This window comes from Pristiophorus japonicus, chromosome 9 (assembly GCF_044704955.1).
Source record: "Pristiophorus japonicus isolate sPriJap1 chromosome 9, sPriJap1.hap1, whole genome shotgun sequence".
Classification (NCBI taxonomy): domain Eukaryota; kingdom Metazoa; phylum Chordata; class Chondrichthyes; family Pristiophoridae; genus Pristiophorus; species Pristiophorus japonicus.
The window spans coordinates 67,325,282-67,346,627 of NC_091985.1; the positions used below are offsets into that span (position 1 = coordinate 67,325,282).

A 21,346-nucleotide genomic window follows, 5' to 3' on the forward strand; every position below is an offset into this window, starting at 1 on the left:
CATGTGCTTTAACTTTGCACATTAATCTCTTGTGTGGGACCTTGTCGAAAGCCTTCTGAAAGTCCAAATATACCACATCAACTGGTTCTCCCTTGTCCACTTTACTGGAAACATCCTCAAAAAATTCCAGAAGATTTGTCAAGCATGATTTCCCTTTCACAAATCCATGCTGACTTGGACCTATCATATCACCTCTTTCCAAATGCACTGCTATGACATCCTTAATAATTGATTCCATCATTTTACCCACTACTGATGTCAGGCTGACCGGTCGATAATTCCCTGTTATCTCTCTCCCTCCTTTTTTAAAAAGTGGGGTTACATTGGCTACCTTCCACTCCATAGGAACTGATCCAGAGTCAATGGAATGTTGGAAAATGACTGTCAATGCATCCACTATTTCCAAGGCCACCTCCTTAAGTACTCTGGGATGCAGTCCATCAGGCCCTGGGGATTTATCGGCCTTCAATCCCATCAATTTCCCCAACACAATTTCCCGACTAATAAGGATTTCCCTCAGTTCCTCCTCCTTACTAGACCCTCCTACCCCTTTTATATCCGGAAGGTTGTTTGTGTCCTCCTTAGTGAATACCGAACCAAAGTACTTGTTCAATTGGTCCGCCATTTCTTTGTTCCCCGTTATGACTTCCCCTGATTTTGACTGCAGAGGACCTACGTTTGTCTTTACTAACCTTTTTCTCTTTACATATCTATAGAAACTTTTGCAATCCGTCTTAATGTTCCTTGCAAGCTTCTTCTCGTACTCCATTTTTCCTTGCCCTAATCAAACCCTTTGTCCTCCTCTGCTGAGTTCTAAATTTCTCCCAGTCCCTGGGTTCGCTGCTATTTCTGACCAATTTGTATGCCACTTCCTTGGCTTTAATACTATCCCTGATTTCCCTTGATAGCCATGGTTGAGCCACCTTCCCTTTTTTATTTTTACGCCAGACAGGAATGTACAATTGTTGTAGTTCATCCATGCGGTCTCTAAATGTCTGCCATTGCCCGTCCACAGTCAACCCCTTTAGTATAATTCGCCAATCTATCCTAGCCAATTCACGCCTCATACCTTCAAAGTTACCCTTCTTTAAGTTCTGGACCATGGTCTCTGAATTAACTGTTTCATTCTCCATCCTAATGCAGAATTCCACCATATTATGGTCACTCTTCCCCAAGGGGCCTCGCACAACGAGATTGCTAATTAATCCTCTCTCATTACACAACACCCAGTCTAAGATGGCCTCCCCCCTAGTTGGTTCCTCGACATATTGGTCTAAAAAACCATCCCTTATGCACTCCAGGAAATCCTCCTCCACCGTATTGCTTCCAGTTTGGTTAGCCCAATCTATGTGCATATTAAAGTCACCCATTATAACTGCTGCACCTTTATTGCACGCACCCCTAATTTCATGTTTGATGCCCTCCCCAACATCACTACTACTGTTTGGAGGTCTGTACACAACTCCCACTAATGTTTTTTGCCCTTTGGTGTTCTGCAGCTCTACCCATATAGATTCCACATCATCCAAGCTAATGTCCTTCCGAACTATTGCCTTAATTTCCTCCTTAACCAGCAATGCTACCCCACCTCCTTTTCCTTTTATTCTATCTTTCCTGAATGTTGAATACCCCTGGATGTTGAGTTCCCAGCCCTGATCATCCTGGAGCCACGTCTCCGTAATCCCAATCACATCATATTTGTTAACATCTATTTGCACAGTTAATTCATCCACCTTATTGCGGATACTCCTTGCATTAAGACACAAAGCCTTCAGGCTTGTTTTTTTAACACCCTTTGTCCTTTTAGAATTTTGCTGTACAATGGCCCATTTTGTTCTTTGTCTTGGGTTTCTCTGCCCTCCACTTTTCCTCATCTCCTTTCTGTCTTTTGCTTTTGCCTCCTTTTTGTTTCCCTCTGTCTCCCTGCATTGGTTCCCATCCCCCTGCCATATTAGTTTAACTCCTCCCCAACAGCACTAGCAAACACTCCCCCTAGGACATTGGTTCCGGTCCTGCCCAGGTGCAGACCTTCCGGTTTGTACTGGTCCCACCTCCCCCAGAACCGGTTCCAATGCCCCAGGAATTTGAATCCCTCCCTGCTGCACCACTGCTCAAGCCACGTATTCATCTGCGCTATCCTGCGATTCCTACTCTGACTATCACGTGGCACTGGTAGCAATCCCGAGATTACTACTTTTGAGGTCCTACTTTTTAATTTAGCTCCTAGCTCCTTAAATTCGTTTCGTAGGACCTCATCCCTTTTTTTTTAACCTATGTCGTTGGTACCAATGTGCACCACGACAACTGGCTGATCTCCCTCCCTTTTTAGAATGTCCTGCACCCGCTCCGAGACATCCTTGACCTTTGCACCAGGGAGGCAACATACCATCCTGGAGTCTCGGTTGCGGCCGCAGAAACGCCTATCTATTCCCCTTACAATTGAATCCCCTATCACTATCGCTCTCCCACTCTTTTTCCTGCCTTCCTGTGCAACAGAGCCAGCCACGGTGCCATGAACTTGGCTGCTGCTGCCCTCCCCTGATGAGTTGTCCCCCTCAACAGTACCCAAAGCAGTGTATCTGTTTTGCAGGGGGATGACCACAGAGGACTCCTGCACTACCTTCCTTGCACTGCTCTTCCTGTTGGTCTTCCATTCCCTATCTGGCTGTGGACCCTTTCCCTGCGGTACGACCAACTCGCTACACGTGATACTCACGTCATTCTCAGCATCGTGGATGCTCCAGAGTGAATCCACCCTCAGCTCCAACTCCGCAACGCGGACTGTCAATCTTGGGTTGCAGGGGAAATGTACCAGACCTTTCACCCTGTCACTTTCCAGTTGCCATGTAGATGATCATTCTAAAAAAGGATACATTGCACCTAGACAGAGTACATGGGATTATTAATATTAAATGATGAGTGTGGACTGGATCGATTTCTGCTGGAATCCATTACAAGCAATCATGACTTACTCAGAAGTTTGAGGGAGGGAGCTACGATTTGAAGGTTGTTCAACAGCTTCTGTTAGCTGCTTCTTGGGAGAGATTGAGAGTGGTTACTATCTGGAGCTCTTCACTCACTCTCTCTGCCACAGGTGATTCCAACACTTGGAGAGAGCTGCTTAGGCAGTGATTGGGCTATTGGTGACTGGCAGTGGCTGATTAAACAAATTGTCTCCATCAGTCTGTTCATCAATAATTCTGTTGCATCCATTTTTCCCGTCAGGATGGCCTAAGTGAACGATGGAAGAGAAAATGAAGGGAGTGACGGTATTGAGGATAGTACTAGGTTTAGTGAGGCATTTTATGTCTAAGTGGTGCAGGGAATAAATACTATTGCTGTGGTTCTAGACGCCCAAGTGAATCCCTATCTTCAGCTATTGTAGTAGGCACAGCTTGTCAATGGGTTTTTCATGCCCTCGTCCCTTCAAGAGTGTACCCTTGGGTTTGCGTGGTAGTCTGAGATACACCTGGGATCAGCAAACCTTTTAGATCAGATACTAGTACCAGACTCTGGTCATTCTCCATGTTCTCCCTTCAGCCTGCAGGGTCAGTGAGTTGTAGACTAGCCTTATTTGGCATGAGGATAGCATAGTTTTTGGACTCGCCCAGGATTTTTCCCCTAGTTAGTGACGGTTTGATTTGGGTGAGGGACTGTTTATATACATGTCATTTCAATCAAATGAAGAGTGTAAATATAAATAGCCACAGAATGTTTTATTTTTATGTTCACTGAACTCGGGGGAACACCAGGAGTTGTCATGTGGCCAAAAGACCTGGGTATTTCAGTGATGAGACAGTGTATTGCAAAATGGCTAATCAAGTGCATTCCCCACTATATCACTTTGCAGGTGAATATCCTCGAGTAAAGGGCCATTCGACTTGTTCCACAGTTGCTATGTGGGTTTCTCTTGTTTCCATTGACGATATCTGTAAGGCAGTTGCATGGAATACCTCTTGTGTTTACCCGAATTTACTGTTTAAATTTGACCAACTCCAGGACAATGTTTTTAGTAGACTTGTTTTGGTGATGGGAGTTGAGGATCTCGGCTATCTTCCCCTAAATTGGCACTACTTTGGTATAGCTTGGAAGATGTGCGAAGAGTACTTGCATGATTAAGAAAGTGAGATTGCCTACCATGTAGAATACATCACACTCTGATTCCTCTCAACTACCACATGTTACCCTGCTCATAGGGTTTGTTGTTTTATTATGAAAATATTTTGAAGGAGGTTGTTTTTAGGTTGGTTCCTAGTTCAAAAAGAACTGAACAATTTTGCTGATATTCATCCTTTATATAGTTTGGGAACAGGGTGCTATGTGGGCAATCCCATACATGCTGTCCTCTGCCAAAACTGCTCACTATTCCAGAATCATCCTGTAATGCCAAGATAACCTCCGGCTTCTCTTCACTACAAATTGTCGTCTTAAACCCCTAAACCTGAGATTGTTTTTTTTTTAAAAAAGGTAATTCAAATACTTTGGGCTAGAATTTCCCCAGCCTAACTCGCGTTTTAATGCGATTTTTTTCCGCATTAAAAGTGCTTTTTTGTTCCTAAAATGAAGAGCACAAAATGCCCCAAAGTTTAAGAATGGCGTTTTCAAAATATCGCCATAAAGCGGATCACCAATGTGCAATGCGAAAAAAGAAATGCACCGCCTAAGTTTGGCCATTCGAAAACCCGTTCTCGGATGAAAAAAACGCACGAGAAAAGCAAGTGTTGCAGCCTCAGAACTGTCGGTAAGTAGGAAGACCTGCAAAAAAAGTAAGTTAAAATTTTTATTTTTTAATTCTTTTGCAGCGATTACTTAGTTAAGAGCCTTGTAAATGTGTTTTGATTGCTTTTTGCAATTTTTTTTTGTGTGTTCTCCCCTTCCAGGGCCTGTATTTTTGGTGTTGATGGGCGTATTTTGTGGCCAAATTAACCCCCATTTAAAAAAGGCGAAATTGTTCTTATTTCTTCACTAAAATGACATTATTTATCAAATAACGACAGACTGGGGAAATTCTAGCCCTTTAAGTCTTTTTTAAAAAAGTATATTAAAATAAAATCTATACAATTTACTTAAAGCTTTTATAAAAAGCTGTACAGATCTTAATATATGAAGTCAAATGAAAACCTAGTGCAAGCCTGCCTCCTTCACCCTCACCTCTAACAACTAGTGTGAGGAGCTCTGGGACTTTTTGGTCATTAAGATTGAGACCATCCGTTCAGCTGCCTCTGCTGCTTCCCTCCACTTCCCTCGCCCACCCAGCCAAACTTTCCCTAAGTTTCCCCCTGAACTCTCATCTTTCACTAGTTTCTCCCATTATTTCTCCTCATGCCCTTACCAAGCTCATTTTGTCCATGATACCCACCTCCTGCTCCCTTGACCCTATTGCCAGCAAACTGCTGAACAGCCAGTTTCCCTTCTTGGCCTTCATGTTAGCTGATATTGTTAATGGTTCCTTTTCCTCAGGCACTGATTTTCCCCCCCTCCCCCTTTCAAATCTGCTGTCAATATCCCCCTCCTCAAAAAGAACCCACCCTTGACCCCTCTGTTCTTATAAGCTACTGCCCCATCTCCAATCTCCCTTTCCTCTCCCGCACTTTCATATCTGAACCCATCCAATCCCATTTCCGTCTCTGCTACAGCATTGAAACGGCCCTCATCAAAGTCACAAATGACATCCACTGTGACTGTGGTAAAATATCCCTCTTTATCCTTCTCAACATGTCTGCAGTGTTTGACGCGGTTGACCACACCATCCTCCTCAATGTTTCTCCATCATCCAGCTGGGTGGGACTGCTCTCAACTGGTTCCATTCTTCTCTATCTAATCGTTGCCTGAGAATCAACTGCAATGGCTTCTCTTCTCACTCCCGCACGGTTATCGCTGGAATCCCCCAAGGATCTATCCTTGGCCCCCTCCTATTCTCATCTACATGCTGCCCTTTGTTACATCTAAACTTGACACTTCCAATGTTATTCTGGCCGGCTTCCCATCTTCCACCCTTCATAAACTTGAACTCATCCAAAACTCTGCTGCCCTTATCCCACCTCACACCAAGCTCTGTTCACCCATCACCCCTACACTCACTGATCTACATTGGCTCCCGGTCCGGCAAAGCTGCGATTTAAAAATTCTCATCCTTGTTTTCAAATCTGTCGATGACCTCTCCCCTCACTGTCTCTGTAATCTCCTCTAGCCCTACAATCCTCCAAGATCGCTGTGCTCCTCCCAATTCCGGCCTCTTGAGCAACGCTGATTTTAATCGCTCCACTATTTCTGCTATGCCTACAGCTGCCTAGGTCCTTTAAGCCGCTCCTTAAAACCTAACCCTTTGACCAGCTTTTGGTCACCTGTTCTAATATCCTGATGTGGCTCCGTGTCAAATCTTGTTTCTTAATGGGCCTGTGAAGCGCCTTGGGACGTTTTACTACGTTAAAGGTGCTATATAAATGCAAATTGTTGTTGCTGGAACAAGATGTGAATTGTAATTCCTCAAAACCAGTCAAAATTCAACTAGTTCCTCAGGGGTGTGAGAGATGGTTACTGTCCTGTTCAATGCATAGCTGAGCTTCAAGCCCTTCATTCTGTCCATCACCAAAACTGCTTACTTCTACCTTTACAACATTGCCTTCAGCCCCAATAGTGCTGAAACCCTTGCCTATCTTAGTCATTTTTACGAATCAATTACTTCAATGTCTTCCTTTCTGGCATTCTGTCCTTCACCTTTCATAAACTTGTTAAAGCTCGGCACAGGACAAAATATGAGTAACTAAATCTTGCTTGCCCTATCTTTACCTACATACATTAGTTTCATATTCCTCCAACATGCTGAATTTCAAATCCCAATCCTTACATCCTTCCACAGCCTCTGCTGCCGTATCTCTGCCACCTCCTCCAAACTTTTATCCCCCTGCACCCTTCAGTTCTCCAACTCTGGCTTTTTGCCCATCTGCCATTGGTGGCAGAGCTTCAGCCTCCTTGTCCCTTCTCTCTTGAACTCCATCCCTAAGTACCTCTGCCTCTCTTTATCTCCATCTTTAAAACCTTCTCAAAACCCACTTTTGCAACCAAATTTTTGGTTAACCTTAGCTTGGCGTCTGTTCCTTGTGCTCTTGTGTCCCTTTGGCTGGTTTCTACATGAAAGATACTATATAAATGCAAGTTGTTATTTCCAGCATTTTCTGTTTTCTCAGTGATTTAATATTGGTCGTGCGTAATTGTATGTGATTTCTTTACTCCACAGCGTTGGGAATTCAAACACCCACAGCCATTTCTACGCACTCGTGAGTTCTTATGGCAGGAAGGGCATACAGCATTTGCTACTCGTGAGGAGGCCACAGAGGAGGTAAGACATTGGAGGGGGTCGGCAGGAGGTATACACTTCAATTTGGGGTATTTTTTCTGCAAAACAAACCCTAAACAAAATAATTTTGAATAATGTTGGCTATATTCTTGGTGGATATGAATACACTTTTTTAAAATAGTCATAATTTAGCATTAATTAAATTGTTGGTCTAAAACCGGTTATGAAAGAAATGGTTTAATGGTATCTTTTTAGTTGGGAGCATGTACTATGTAGCTTGGGTTTTTATTTTCTGTATGATTTCTATTTTTTTTTAAAAGTAAGTTAGTTGCTACTGCAGGCCACAAGGTGGGGCTAGATCTTAATAGTTGCTAATTGCCCTTGAGACCGGCAGTTACAAACTGAATTAACCCATTCATTTGGCTCTCACTTGTCACTGTACGTGACAATTTTATTGCCTTCAATTGATCAAGAAAGAACTTATCTGAATGGAAGAATTACTTGTTAGGTGGCGGTAAAAGATTACCTGGGGAGATCATAAGCATTTCTGAATCTTTTCAGTCACTGATGTCGGAACCTTAGAAGCGCAATGCCCAAATCATTACACCACAGATACATTGTGAAGGGTCAAAGCCAAAAGACCACTGTGTCTTTTTTTCATATGCTAATTGATCTGTGTATTTCTATTATTTTCAGTTTTATTTTGGAGGGTGTAAGTTTGGGAATTCAATGAGGGGATACCCCCTCTTAATATATTAGATTCCCTAAATATTAACATCCACGCCAAGGTTGCCTTATTTCCAAGCACTCTTGTATTATGATTTGCATACCATGGCTGTCTTAACTTTTGCTGGCTGATATCTACCATCATAGGTCTTGCAAATTCTGGAACTGTACGCACGAGTATACGAGGAACTACTTGCAATCCCTGTAGTAAAAGGAAGAAAGACTGAAAAAGAAAAGTTTGCAGGTGGTGACTATACAACTACAGTGGAGGCCTTTGTATCGGCCAGTGGACGAGCCATCCAGGTGTGTACACACTTAAAATTGAAAATACAATTTGTACAGCACGGCCTGAGCTTTACAGGTAACTATGTAGCTAAAACTGATTTAAATCTGAAGTGTATTTTAGATTTGGTAGATCCCTCGTCACACAGTACTCCCCCCGATTATCAAGATCCATGACGAGGCCTTGGACAATATGGACCATTTTCCATACCTACCGTCAACAAGGACAGACGTCGATGACGAAGTCCAACACCACCTTCAGTGTGCCAGTGCAGCCTTCGGTCATCTGAGGAAGAGAGTGTTTGAAGACCAGGACCTCAAACCCAGCACCAAGCTCGTGGTCTACAGAGCAGCAGTGATACCCGCCCTCCTATATGCTTCAGAGATATGGACTATGTACAGCAGGCACCTCAAAGCACTAGAGAAGTACCACCAGCGCTGCCTCCACAAGATCTTGCAAATCCATTGGTACGATAGGTGCACCAACGTCCGTGTTCTCGCTCAGGCCAACATCCCCAGTATCGAAGCATTGACCACACTCGAATAACTCCGATGGATGGGCCACATCGTCCGCATGCCCGATACTCGACTCCCAAAACACGCGCTCTACTCAGAGCTTCGACGTGGCAAACAAGCCCCTAGTGTACAGAGGAAACGCTTCAAGGACACCCTGAAAACCTTCTTGAAAAAGTGCAACATCCCCACCGACATCTGGGAATTCCTGGCCCAAGACCGCTTAAAGCATCCAGGAAGGCGCTGAACATCTCGAGTCTCTTCGCCGGGAGCAAGCAGAAGCCAAGCACAAACAGCAGAAAGAGCGCACAACAACCCAAGCACCCCCACCCACCCGTCCCTTCAACCACCGTCTGCCCCACCTGTGACAGAGACTGTTGGTCCTGAATTGGACTCATCAGTCACCTGAGAACTCATATTAGTCTGGCAGCAAGTCATCCTCGACTCAGAGGGACTGCCTAAAAGAGAGAGAGATTTTAGATTTAAAGCCACTGGAATTTTATACTTAAACCACAAAAATAAATTATTTATTTAGGGTCGCTGAAGTCTTTTAACCATTTCAAATCTTATTTTGCCACTTTCAATTTTTGCTGGGAGGTGAGCTGAAAGAAGAGTACAGAACAGAGAAAGTATAACTAATTCTACATGGCAAGTGAAAAATATTTGATATCAAGAGGGAGATAAAATTAAGGGTGGGTTTCAAAGACCTCAGCCTGGATATTAATAGAGGCGGGTTACATAGACTGGGGGCTGGAGTCTCTGACAGGAAATCCGGGTTTCTCTGCATGTTGTGGAGATTTAACCACAGCATATGTCTTTTGTACTTGACAGATTCCCCGCCCAGAGGTCATCCTGTTTGACAGGCTTGGGTTCCAGCAGGCCGCAGGAGCAAGTAAATCCGATCCCTGACCACGGGGGTCTTTGTGTAAGGGGGAGAATCTGATGGGGGTGAGAGCTTGGGTGGGGCGAGGGAAACAAACACTCCTGCTCCTACCCCACAAGCTGTGCTGTAAAGGCTTCTTGTTGTCTTTGCCTCCCTTCAGCTGCCGGGTTTTCTGAAGGCTGGGAATCCTGGCCGGCCACTGTTTAAACTGCAAAGCAGGCTAACTCAGAATCTGCCAGCTTCATTAAAACATTTAAAATGTCAACCTGCCACCTGGGAGCGGCTTGGCTGCACGCTCCTTGAGCCACCTCTGATAAAGGCAAGTGCCTTTACAGCACTGCTTGTGGGATAGGAGGAGCGAGTGTTTCCCTCTCCCCACCCAATGGAATCTTGGCCTTTATTGCAAAGGGGATGGAGTATAAAAGCAGGGAAGTCTTGCTACAGCTTTACAGGATATTGGTGAGGCCACACCTGGAGTACTGCGAGCAGTTTTGGTTTCCATATTTACGAAAGGATATACTTGCTTTGGAAGCAGTTCAGAGAAGGTTCACTAGGTTGATTCCAGGGATGAGGGGGTTGACTTATGAGGAAAGGTTGAGTAGGTTGGGCCTCTACTCATTGGAATTCAGAAGCATGAGAGGTGATCTTATCGAAACGTATAAGATTATGAGGGGGGCTTGACAAGGTGGATGCAAAGAGGATGTTTCCACTGATGGGGAAGACTAGAACTAGAGGGCATGATCTTAGAATAAGGGGCCGCCCATTTAAAAAGAGATGAGGAGAAATTTCTTCTGAGGGTTGTAAATCTGTGGAATTCGCTGCCTGTGGAAGCTGGGACAGTGAATAAATTTAAAACAGAAATAGACAGTTTCTTAAGCGATAAGGGGTTATGGGGAGCAGGCAGGGAAGTGGAACTGAGTCCATGATCAGATCAGCCATGATCTTATTGAATGGCGGAGCAGGCTCGAGGGGGCGTATGGCCTACTCCTGCTCCTATTTCTTATGTTCTTATGTAAACCTGGAAGTGGGCAGGTTAGGTCGGGTTTCAGATTTTTACAATTTTAACACTTGAACCGACCCCAACCCACTGTTTTTCAGTGTTAAAATTCACCCCCTCGTCTCTTGTGATCTTATACAACATTGTATTGCAGGTTTAGTCTGAAAATTTGTATGAGATAAACTTTCTCCAGTATTGATGTAGTAATTGAAGTGCTGTTTTTTAAATTGTAGGGAGCCACTTCACACCACTTGGGACAGAATTTTTCTAAGATGTTTGAGATTGTGTTTGAAGATCCAACGAAACCTGGAGAGAAGCAGTTTGCATACCAAAACTCCTGGGGAATTACAACTCGAACTATTGGGGTTATGACCATGGTTCATGGTGATAACCAGGGTTTAGTATTGCCTCCGAAAGTTGCTTGTTTGCAGGTATGTATTTTATTTTAATAACAAAGTACCTGGAAGATAAGAATTAGGCATGAGCAGTTTACATTATTAATGCCTGAATAGACCTTGTACAAGGATAAATGATGCTGGTAAAATAATGCATTGAAATCCATAATCTAAAATAACACTCTAATGTACTATAGTTTCTGTTTATAGTCTAATAATCTGCAAAATTATTTGACGAGTGATAATTCCTTGCGAAACTTGTTTATGAACTTAATCAGAATTCTAGGCAGTCATCATTGCGAAATGGAGGTCTAAAATTATAGTGCCCTTCATCAAATCAACAATCATAATATAAACTGTTTAAATATCATTAGCTGCATAGTTGATGGATTTTCTAGTTTTAAATCTGGGATTGTATAAAGTACAACTATAAACGGCAGGCAACAAAATATATTTTTAACATGGGCACTGGGGAAATTGGAGGAGGGGACATTGAAACTCAGCTGGGTGAGTGAACTTGGCCTTTGAATTCACTGAAATAGTAGTTTCTCACTTGTTCTTTGAAACTTGCTGTTCCTACAAATGTATTTTTTTGGGGGTGGGGCAGGATTCAATTGCATATTTACAAATGAAGTGCTTCTGACCTATGTTACAAACTTGTGGGAAAAGTAAGTAAAAAGGATTGCTAGAAAACACAACAATCGGGGTTTCCATTGTGTATTACTATGCAAGCAGATCTCCCATGGCATTACTCACAGTAAATCTGATGATGCACTGTTTTGAAAGGAACAAATACTTTATCGTGTAACACTCAGTGTATTCTGCACAGGTGAAGCTCCGTTTATTTAAGGCTAGAATGTCCAATTGTGCAAATTCATTCCAAGGTTAATTGCTTTTCAGGCAAAAAAAATTATAACCCTGACTTTGTTTGTGAGAAGCTTAATTAAGAGGTTTGCTGGTCACAGTTCAAGATGCCTCAGGGTCTTAAACTCTCAACGCTAAAGGGAATAATGTTCAGTACTATATGACTGAGATGTATTCAGTGATATTAAACTGGGTATGGCTGAATTTCTTAGACTTCTCTATCTTCTGCTCAGTAATGTGCAAAATACAGGAGTCATTCCTTGCTTGTGCATTTAAAATGACACAGCTTCACCTTAATAGACATCACATTCACATTGGTCATTCTATATTATGATGGTCCTATCTTTATAAAACAGCAGTTTCAATGGCTGATGTCATGAGTATGGCTGAGAACCAACTCATTAAAAAGAATGGTCCACTGAGAGCCAGAGAACTACACACATATAAAGATAATTGATTCAGATTGTAAATAATTTTGCATTTAATTTTATACCTTATCTGGAGATAGGTGATGCTGACAATAAATGCCATAAATAAAAAAATGTTTCCATCTTTTACCTCGTGAGCACCGAATTTACAACAAAAAAATCAAGGAGTATTTATCCAATTTGTTTCATGATTAATTGCTCATTTTACAGATTGTAATAATACCTTGTGGGATCACAAACAGTCTCTCAGAAGAAGACAAAGACTCTTTAATGAAGAAGTGCAGTCAGTATCTTGACCGGCTGACTAATGTTGGAATCCGTGCCCGGGCTGACTTGAGGGATAATTACTCACCTGGCTGGAAGTTCAATCACTGGGAGTTGAAAGTAAGTGGCTAACTTCTATTTGTATTGAAATGCATGAACCCTCTCTAGTTAGTTTTGTTGGCATTACAGGTTTTGACTTGTGACAAATTACTGTATAGTGCCCACAATGCATAAAGGTACAGATAGTGAACAGCAGGTAAGCAGTAGACTTTTGCACTATATGAAAAGAAGATGCACATGTGTTCAATTTCTAGGACCAGAATTAATTTCCATACGCTGCTCATTTTTCTACATAGTGCGAGCTAGATGGATACTGTAGTACAGTGTTTATGTTTTGAAACCATTCTTGCTGACTTTGATGTTTTGAGTCATCAACACTTGTAAGTTATTGAGGGTACTTTTACTTGTAATTGGAACGGATTCATAGTTACTTATGCATTTTCTACTATTTACTTTTAACAGCATGAACTTTGGATGCAGCTTTGATTAAAATGCACTCTGAATAGCTTTAACCTATGTGCATTGTAGGTTTAAATGACCACAAAATACCTGCTGCCATCAGTATGACTAGTAACTCATCTAGCCTAATTATCCTAAAATAAGAATGTCCTAAAATAAGAATATTCGAAAATGCTACCAGCCAAGAGTTCTAATTTATCATCAAACTCAGTAAATATAATTATGCTTATAGCTAAGAGAAAAGGTTTGTCTGGTGTTTGTCAAACAAACTCAACTCTGATGTGTAGTATTAGGAGTATCCTTTATCTTAGTTAGCACTCTCTGAATCTTTCACCTGGTTTATTAAAGATTCATGAGCAACTATAGCAGCACCTCATCCAGCTTCATTGTATTGCAGCAAGTATTACATGCTATTTTCAATAAAGCTAAGATATTTTAATTTATTGCAATTTTAGGGCGTACCCATTCGGCTGGAGGTTGGACCCCGAGATATGAAAAATCATCAGTTTGTGGCTGTCAGACGAGACACTGCCACCAAACTTACAATTCCCGAGGCTGCTGCTGAAACAAAACTGAATAATTTATTGGAGGAAATCCAAACCAATCTTTATAACAGGTACCAATTATCAGAAAATATAAATCAACTTTTAGATTTCACGCTATACATGTATTTGAACTAAATATTGTTCTACCTAATGTTACCCATCTGCACCATTTTCATTGGGGGCCATTCTTCTGAAACATCCATGGACTCCCTCTGGTGAGGAGCATCTCAAGGAACAACAACAACTTGTATTTATATAGCACCGTTAACATAGTGAAATGTCCCGAGGCGCTTCACAGGAGTATTATGAGCTACAAATTTCATACCGAACCTCATAAGTAGAATTTAGCGCAGGTGACCAAAAGCTTGGTCGAAGAGGTATGTTTTCATAGAATTATAGAAGTTTTCAGCATGGAAAGAGGCCATTTCAGCCTAGTGTGTCCATGCCGGCCAACAAGAGGCTATCCAGCCTAATCTCACTTTCCAGCTTTAGGTCCGTAACCCTGCAGTTTAAGGCACTTCAGATGCACATCCAAGTACTTTTTCAATGTGGTCAGGGTTTCTGCCTCTCCACCTTTTCAGGCAGTGAGTTCCAGATCCCCACAACCCTCTGTGAAGAAATTTCCCCTCATATCCCCACTAAACCTACCAATTACTTTAAATTTATGTCCCCTGGTTGTTGACCCCTCTGCTAAGGGAAATAGGTCCTTTCTATCCACTATATCTTGGCCCCTCATAATTTTATACACCTCAATGAGGTCTCCCCTTAGCTTCATCTGTTCCAATGAAAATAAATCCAGCCTATCTAATCTGTCCTCGTAGCTTAGGTTCTCCACTCCCGGCAACATCCTCATAAATCTACCCTCTCCAGTGCAATCATGTCCTTCCTGTAATGTGGTGACCAGAACTGCACGCAGTACTCCAGCTGTGGCCTAATCAGTGTTTTATACAGTTCAAGCATAATCTCCCTGCTCTTGTATTCTATGCCTCAGCTAATAAAGGCAAGCATTCCGTATGCCTTCTTAACCAGCTTATCTACCTGGCCTGCTACGTTCAGGGATCTGTGGACATGCACTCCAAAGTCCTTTTGTTCCTCTGCACTTCTTGGTATCATACCATTTAATGTGTATTCCCTTTCCTTGTTAGCCCTCCCCAAATACATTACCTCACACTTCTCTGGATTAAATTCCATTTGCCACTGTTCTGCCTACCTGACCAGTTGATTGATATCTTCCTGCAATTCGCAGCTTTCTTCATTATCAACCATGCAGCCAATTTTAGTATCATCTGCAAACTTCTTAATCATACCTCCTATATTCAAGTCTAGGTCATTGATGTATATCACAAAAAGCAAGGGACCTAATACTGAACCCTGCGGAACCCCTCTTCCAGTCGCAAAAACACCCATCAACCATAACCCTTTGCTTCCTGCCTGAACCAATTTTGGATCCAACTTGCCACTTTGCCCTGGATCCCATGGGCTTTTACTCTTGTGACCAGTCTGCCACGTGGGACCTTATCAAAAACTTTACTAAAATCCATATACACTACATCATACGCTTTGCCTTCATCGACCCTCCTGGTTACTTCCTCGAAAAATTCAATCAAGTTATTCAGACATGACCTTCCCTTGACAAATCTGTGCTGACTGTCCTTGATTAATCCGTGTCTTTCTAAGATTTATCTTGTCCTTCAGGATTTTTTCCAATAATTTTCCCACCACTGAGGTTAGGCTGACTGGCCTGTTATTACTCAGTCTATCCCTTTCTCCCTTCTGAAACAAAGGTACCATATTAGCAGTCCTCCAGCACCACACCTGAAGCCAGAGAGGATTGAAAAATGATCGTCAGAGCCTCTGCTATTTCCTCTTTTGCTTCGCTTAACAGCCTGGGATACATTTCATCCGGGCCTGGGGACTTATCCACTTTCAAATCTGCTAAACCCCTTAATACCTCCTCTCTCTCTGTTTATTTCATCTAATATTTCACACTTCTCCTCCTTGATAGTAGTGTCTGCATCGCCCCTCTCTTTTGTGAAAACAGACGCAAAGTATTCATTAAGAACCATACCCACATCTTCCGCCTCCACACACAGATTACCCTCATGGTCTCTAATAGGCCCTACCCTTTCTTTAGTTATCCTCTTGCTCTTAATATGTTTATAAAACATCTTTGGGATTTCCTTGCCAAGAATTTTTCATGCTCTTTGTTTTGCTAATATCCTTTTTTAATTTCACCCCTGAACTTTCTATACTCCTCTAGAGATTCTGCAGCATTTAGCCCTTAGTATTTGTCATAAGCCTCCCTTTTTTTCTTTATCCTACCCTGTATGTCCCTCGACATTCAGGGGGCTCTAGATTTGTTACTCACCCTTTTTCTTTAAGGGCACATATTTGGCTTGAACCCTCCAGATCTCCTCCTTGAAGCCTCCCACTGCTCTGGCGCTGATTTACCTTCAAGTAGCTGTTTCCAGTCCACTATGGCTAAATCACTTCTCAGCTTACAAAGTTGGCGTTTAGAAACATAGAAACATAGAAAATAGGTGCAGGAGCAGGCCATTCAGCCCTTCTAGCCTGCACCGCCATTCAATGAGTTCATGGCTGAACATGAAACTTCAGTACCCCCTTCCTGCTTTCTCGCCATAACCCTTGATCCCCCGAGTAGTAAGGACTTCATCTAACTCCCTTTTGAATATATTTAGTGAATTGGCCTCAACTACTTTCTGTGGTAGAGAATTCCACAGGTTCACCACTCTCTGGGTGAAGAAGTTTCTCCTCATCTCGGTCCTAAATGGCTTACCCCTTATCCTCAGACTGTGACCCCTGGTTCTGGACTTCCCCAACATTGGGAACATTCTTCCTGCATCTAACCTGTCTAAACCCGTCAGAATTTTAAACGTTTCTATGAGGTCCCCTCTCATTCTTCTGAACTCCAGTGAATTCCCCAATTTAGAACTTTTATTCCTGGTCTATCCTTGTCCTCGTCCATAACTACCTTTAAATCTAATTGAATTATGGTCACTAGCACCTAAATGCTCTCCCACTGATACCCCTGCCCCCTGCCACCTGCCCAGCTTCATTTCCTAAAACTAAATCCAGAACCGTCCCCTCCCGTGTTGGACTTGCTACATACTGGCTAAAAAAAGTACCCTTGAATGCATTTTAGAAATTTCACACCCTCTATACCCTTCACACTAATTTTGTCCCAGTTAATATTAGGATAGTTGAAATCCCCTACTATTACTGCCCTATAGTTTTTGCACTTCTCAGAAATTTGCCCACATCTTTGTTCTTCTATCTCCCTCATTGGGGTCCATAGTACACTTCCAGCAGTGTGATCACCCCGTTTGTTTTTCAGTTCGACCCATATGGCCTTATTTGATGATCCCTCTAACATATCATCCCTCCTCACCGCTGTAATAGTTTCTTTAATCAATACCGCGATCTTCCCCCCCCAATCCCGTTTGAAGATCCTGTAACCAGGAATGTTGAGCTGCTGTACCTGCCCCTCTTTTAGCCATGTCTCTAATAGCTATAATATCATACTCCCAAGTTTCTACCTGTGCTCTCAGCTCATCTGCCTTATTCACTACACTCCTTGCATTGGAGTATAAACCATTTAGTACAGCCAGACCTCCTTTTTGACTACTTTCTAGCCCTTGTTTTAAGGAGGGTCTTGAAGGAGGAAAGAGAGGTGGAGAGATTTAGGTAGGGAGTTCGAAATTGAGGCCTAGGCAACAGAAGGCACAGCCATCAATGGTTGAGCGATTATAATCAGGGATGCTCAAGAGGGCAGAATTAGTGGGGCGAGGCCATGGAGTTTGACAAGTGGAAAGCAGACTGCATGACCGATTCAACCTCCTCCCTGAGTAAGGTGATCAGTAACTTAGCAAAATCAGTAAGTCATGCTCTCAAACCCCACAAGGGCTCACTTTAGGAACTGGAGTAGGGCCATTCAGCCCATCGAGCCTGTACTAGTCCGGATGTTCTATCTTTGTAATTCCAGTTCCCCGTCTTTTCTCCAAACCATTAATAACTTTACTTCCCATGTATCTCCCTTGTAATCACTTCGGTTGCTTTTGGCATCTATGGCTTTCTTGCAATCCTTTGTATAAAGAGGTTTCTTATGGGTTTGTTTTTAATTGCCTTAACTTAATTTTTAAATTATGTCCCAGTGTTCTGGATTCCCTACTAGTGGGAAGAGTTGTTTCCTATCTGCTGACAATTCTCCATCATTATTTTAGACACCTCAGATCACTTAACCATTTTCATCTCCAGTAACATGTTATCACATTTACTGTAAGCTGCCAAACTCTCAAAGCGAATATCCCAGTGTCTTCTGTTTGGATAATAGCATGTATAGTGGCTGGTGGCTGAAATGCAGTAAACCAATTAGGTAATACAACATTTTAATACTGGAAATCTTGTGAATATTATAATATCCTGGATTCTTTTCAAATATTCCTTTTCATTTCAGTCGCTGGTCTGCATAGTAGTTTAGCAGAGCAATTCAATATGAATAATTGTTAGCTCAGTTCCTCAATGATTAACATTTTATCATAATAGTCTTATGATATCTGTGTCAGCTGTGGCTCAGTGGGTAGCACTCTTGCCTGAGTCAGAAGGTTGTGGGTTCAAATCCCACTCCGGGAAGTTAAGAACAAAGAAATCTAGGCTGACACTCCAGTGCAGTGCTGAGGGACCACTGCACTGAAGGAGGTGCCGTCTTTTGGATGAGACGTTAAACCGAGGCCCTGTCTGTTCTCTCAAGTGAACGTAAAAGATCCCATGGCACTATTTCGAAGAAGAGCAGAAGAGTTATTCCTGGTGTCCTCGCCAATATTTATCCCTCAAACAACAACATAAAAAACAGATTATCTTGTCATGATCACATTGCTATTTATGGGAGTTTGCTGTGCGCACATTGGCTGCTGCATTTCCCAAATTATAACAGTGACTACATTAGAAAAGTACTTCATTGGCTGTAAAGTGCTTTGAGACATCTGGTGGTCGTGAAAGGTGCCAGATAAATGCACGTCTCTTTATTTACTGGATGAAATATCACACCGTAGTATAATGTTTCCAAGAAGGGCAAGTACATTATATACATTACTTTGTTATAAATACTATATTTGTATTTTCTTTTCACTACCATTCAAGTTTTAAAATGAATATCTCAATTGTTGAACATTACTGATAACTTTTCTTAGTTTACAGTACACATTTTTTATATTCTAGTACAAGTAAAGGTTCAACTATTCTTTCCTTTTCTGTTCACTAGGAAAAGGATATTGTTTTGCCATTAGTTGCACTGTCTGTTCAACTCACTGTTTTGTACTATTAACAGTGAACCGACTACCAAGGGCAAAGTCGGTGCAATAGGGAGACTCGTTCATTTCCCTTTAGCTATTCTGTTCCATGGTAGAGATTGTAGTAATTTCTGACCATTTTATTTTTCTTCCTCTTTTACAATAAGGGCTGCTCTGGATCTAAAGGAGCATATGGTTTTGGCTGATACAATGGAACAATTTCAGCAGGAGTTAGATTCAGGAAAGGTATGACCTCACTTAATTGCCTTCTACTTTTGCTGACTTTAAGATATTCATGTGGGATACTTAGCACAGCTGGTTAGCACCTGTGGGGCTTAGATTTGAATCATCATCATAGGCAGTCCCTCGGAATCGAGGAAGACTCCTGAAGTGAGTTCTCTGGTGGCTGAACAGTCCAATACGAGAGCCACAGACTCTGTCACAGGTGGGACGGATATTCGCCGAGGGAATGACTGATTTACTGCACGCTCCTTCCACTGCCTGCGCTTGACCTCTTCACGCTCTTGGCGTTGAGATTCGAAGAGGTCAACGCCCTCCCGGATGCATTTTCTTCACCTAGGGCGGTCTTCAGACAAGGACTCCCAGGTGTCAGTGGCGATGTCGCACTTTATCAGGGAGGCTTTGAGGGTGTCCTTGTAACGTTTCCGCTGCCCACCTTTGGCTCATTTGCCATGAAGGAGCTCTGCATAGAGCATTTGCTTAGGGAGTCTCTTGTCTGGCATGCGAACAATGTGGCCTGCCCAGCGAAGCTGATAGTGTGGTCAGTGCTTCAATGCTGGGGGATGTTAGCCTGGACGAGGACACTGATAGTGTGCCTGTCCTCCCAGGGGATTTGCAGGATCTTGCGGTAACGCAGGTAAGATTAATGGTATGAAAGTCTTCCTCATCCCCTGCCTGTCAGATACAAGGGTCCTACATGAAATATTTGGGGTTTTCAACCCAGTCTTCTGAGGCATAGACCTGTTGAACAAAGCTACTACATACTAACACTCTCAGTAATCTCAGGCCAAAGTGTGGTTAGCATGGGAAATATAGGGAATAATCTCTCCAGTATAGTAGCGATTAAAGGCATATTGTCCACAGGAAACTTTACACTGCATTTAGTCTGTACTTGATAAACAATACCAAAAGTTCTCCAGCACTACATCTCCCACCTTAAGTACAACTGCTGATTATAGGATTGTTAGTTTATATAGTTTTCTCACCTCATTTCAGATTGTACAGATTCCTTTTTGTGGCAATATAGAATGTGAAGACTGGATCAAGAAAATGACAACAAGGTAAAAGCAAATGTCAATCTTCTTCATTCTGTATCCATTGCTGCTGTCTGATGTAGTATTTGAACCAGGTCTAAGGAATCTGCAGAGTAAGAGTCACAAATAAACTGACCTAGAATTAATTCTTGAATATATTTTTAAAAACGTGGGCTTATTTTTTAACTTCAGTTTGAATGTTAGCTTCAACTCGAGGTGACAATATTAAAATCTTTTCGATGAGATTGCCCCTTCTGCCCTCTGGTGGATGTACAAGATCGCATGGCACAATTTCAAAAGAGCAATATTTATCCCTCAACCAATGTTATTAAAAAAACAGATTATCTGGTCATTATCTCTGCTGTTTGTGAGACATTGCTGTGTGCAAATTGGCTGACATTTTTGCTATAAATACAGTGGCTATAAAGTGCTTTGGGACATCCTGAGGCCATGAAAGGTATATGTCCTTTTTTTTTTTGCTTTTGTGGATCCATATAATTCCCTTTTGCAGTTTTTCTACGCACATTTAGCGATCTTGATTTTGTATATCAAAAGGGAAATGTGCTGGATTCATCCACGTATAAAATGTCCAATGTCTATCTCCGACCATCTTATTTTTGAGGAAGGAGAATTAACTTTGAGGTATTTTTAATATTTCATTTGTTCTCATAGATTTTATTTTTGTGCTGCAGGGATCAGGATATTGAGCCAGGTGCACCATCCATGGGAGCCAAGAGTCTCTGTATCCCTTTCAAGCCTCTTCGTGAGTTACAGTCTGGAGCCATATGCGTCAGTGGCAAGGAGCCTGCCCAAAACTATGTACTTTTTGGCCGCAGTTACTAGTGAAGATACAAAGTATGGGAAGATCATGTCTTTGACTATAAATGTTTTTATAAGACTAACCAATGACAATTACTTTCACCTTTTTGTGTATTTTTATCCAGTTATAAGAAATAAACCTTATGAATAACAAAGACAAAACCCCTAGGGCTATTGACTGTCAAAAATACATCTATTACAGATATCCTACTTAATAAATCTTTAATGAATAGA

General features: G+C 42.1%; 1 protein-coding gene across 2 annotated transcripts in view; it reads left to right on the top strand.

Moving 5' to 3' along the window:
• eprs1 (glutamyl-prolyl-tRNA synthetase 1) overlaps positions 1-21,346 on the top strand; it is an 83,997-nt gene extending 62,651 nt beyond the window's left edge. For both annotated transcript variants that reach the window (XM_070889437.1, XM_070889436.1), the window contains exons 26-33: positions 7,238-7,339; positions 8,171-8,326; positions 10,932-11,129; positions 12,596-12,769; positions 13,624-13,784; positions 19,187-19,265; positions 20,256-20,320; positions 20,986-21,346. In XM_070889437.1, the coding sequence (XP_070745538.1) occupies positions 7,238-7,339; positions 8,171-8,326; positions 10,932-11,129; positions 12,596-12,769; positions 13,624-13,784; positions 19,187-19,265; positions 20,256-20,320; positions 20,986-21,136 (1,086 nt within the window). In that variant the 3' untranslated portion in view covers positions 21,137-21,346. The remainder of the gene's footprint in view (positions 1-7,237; positions 7,340-8,170; positions 8,327-10,931; positions 11,130-12,595; positions 12,770-13,623; positions 13,785-19,186; positions 19,266-20,255; positions 20,321-20,985) is intronic.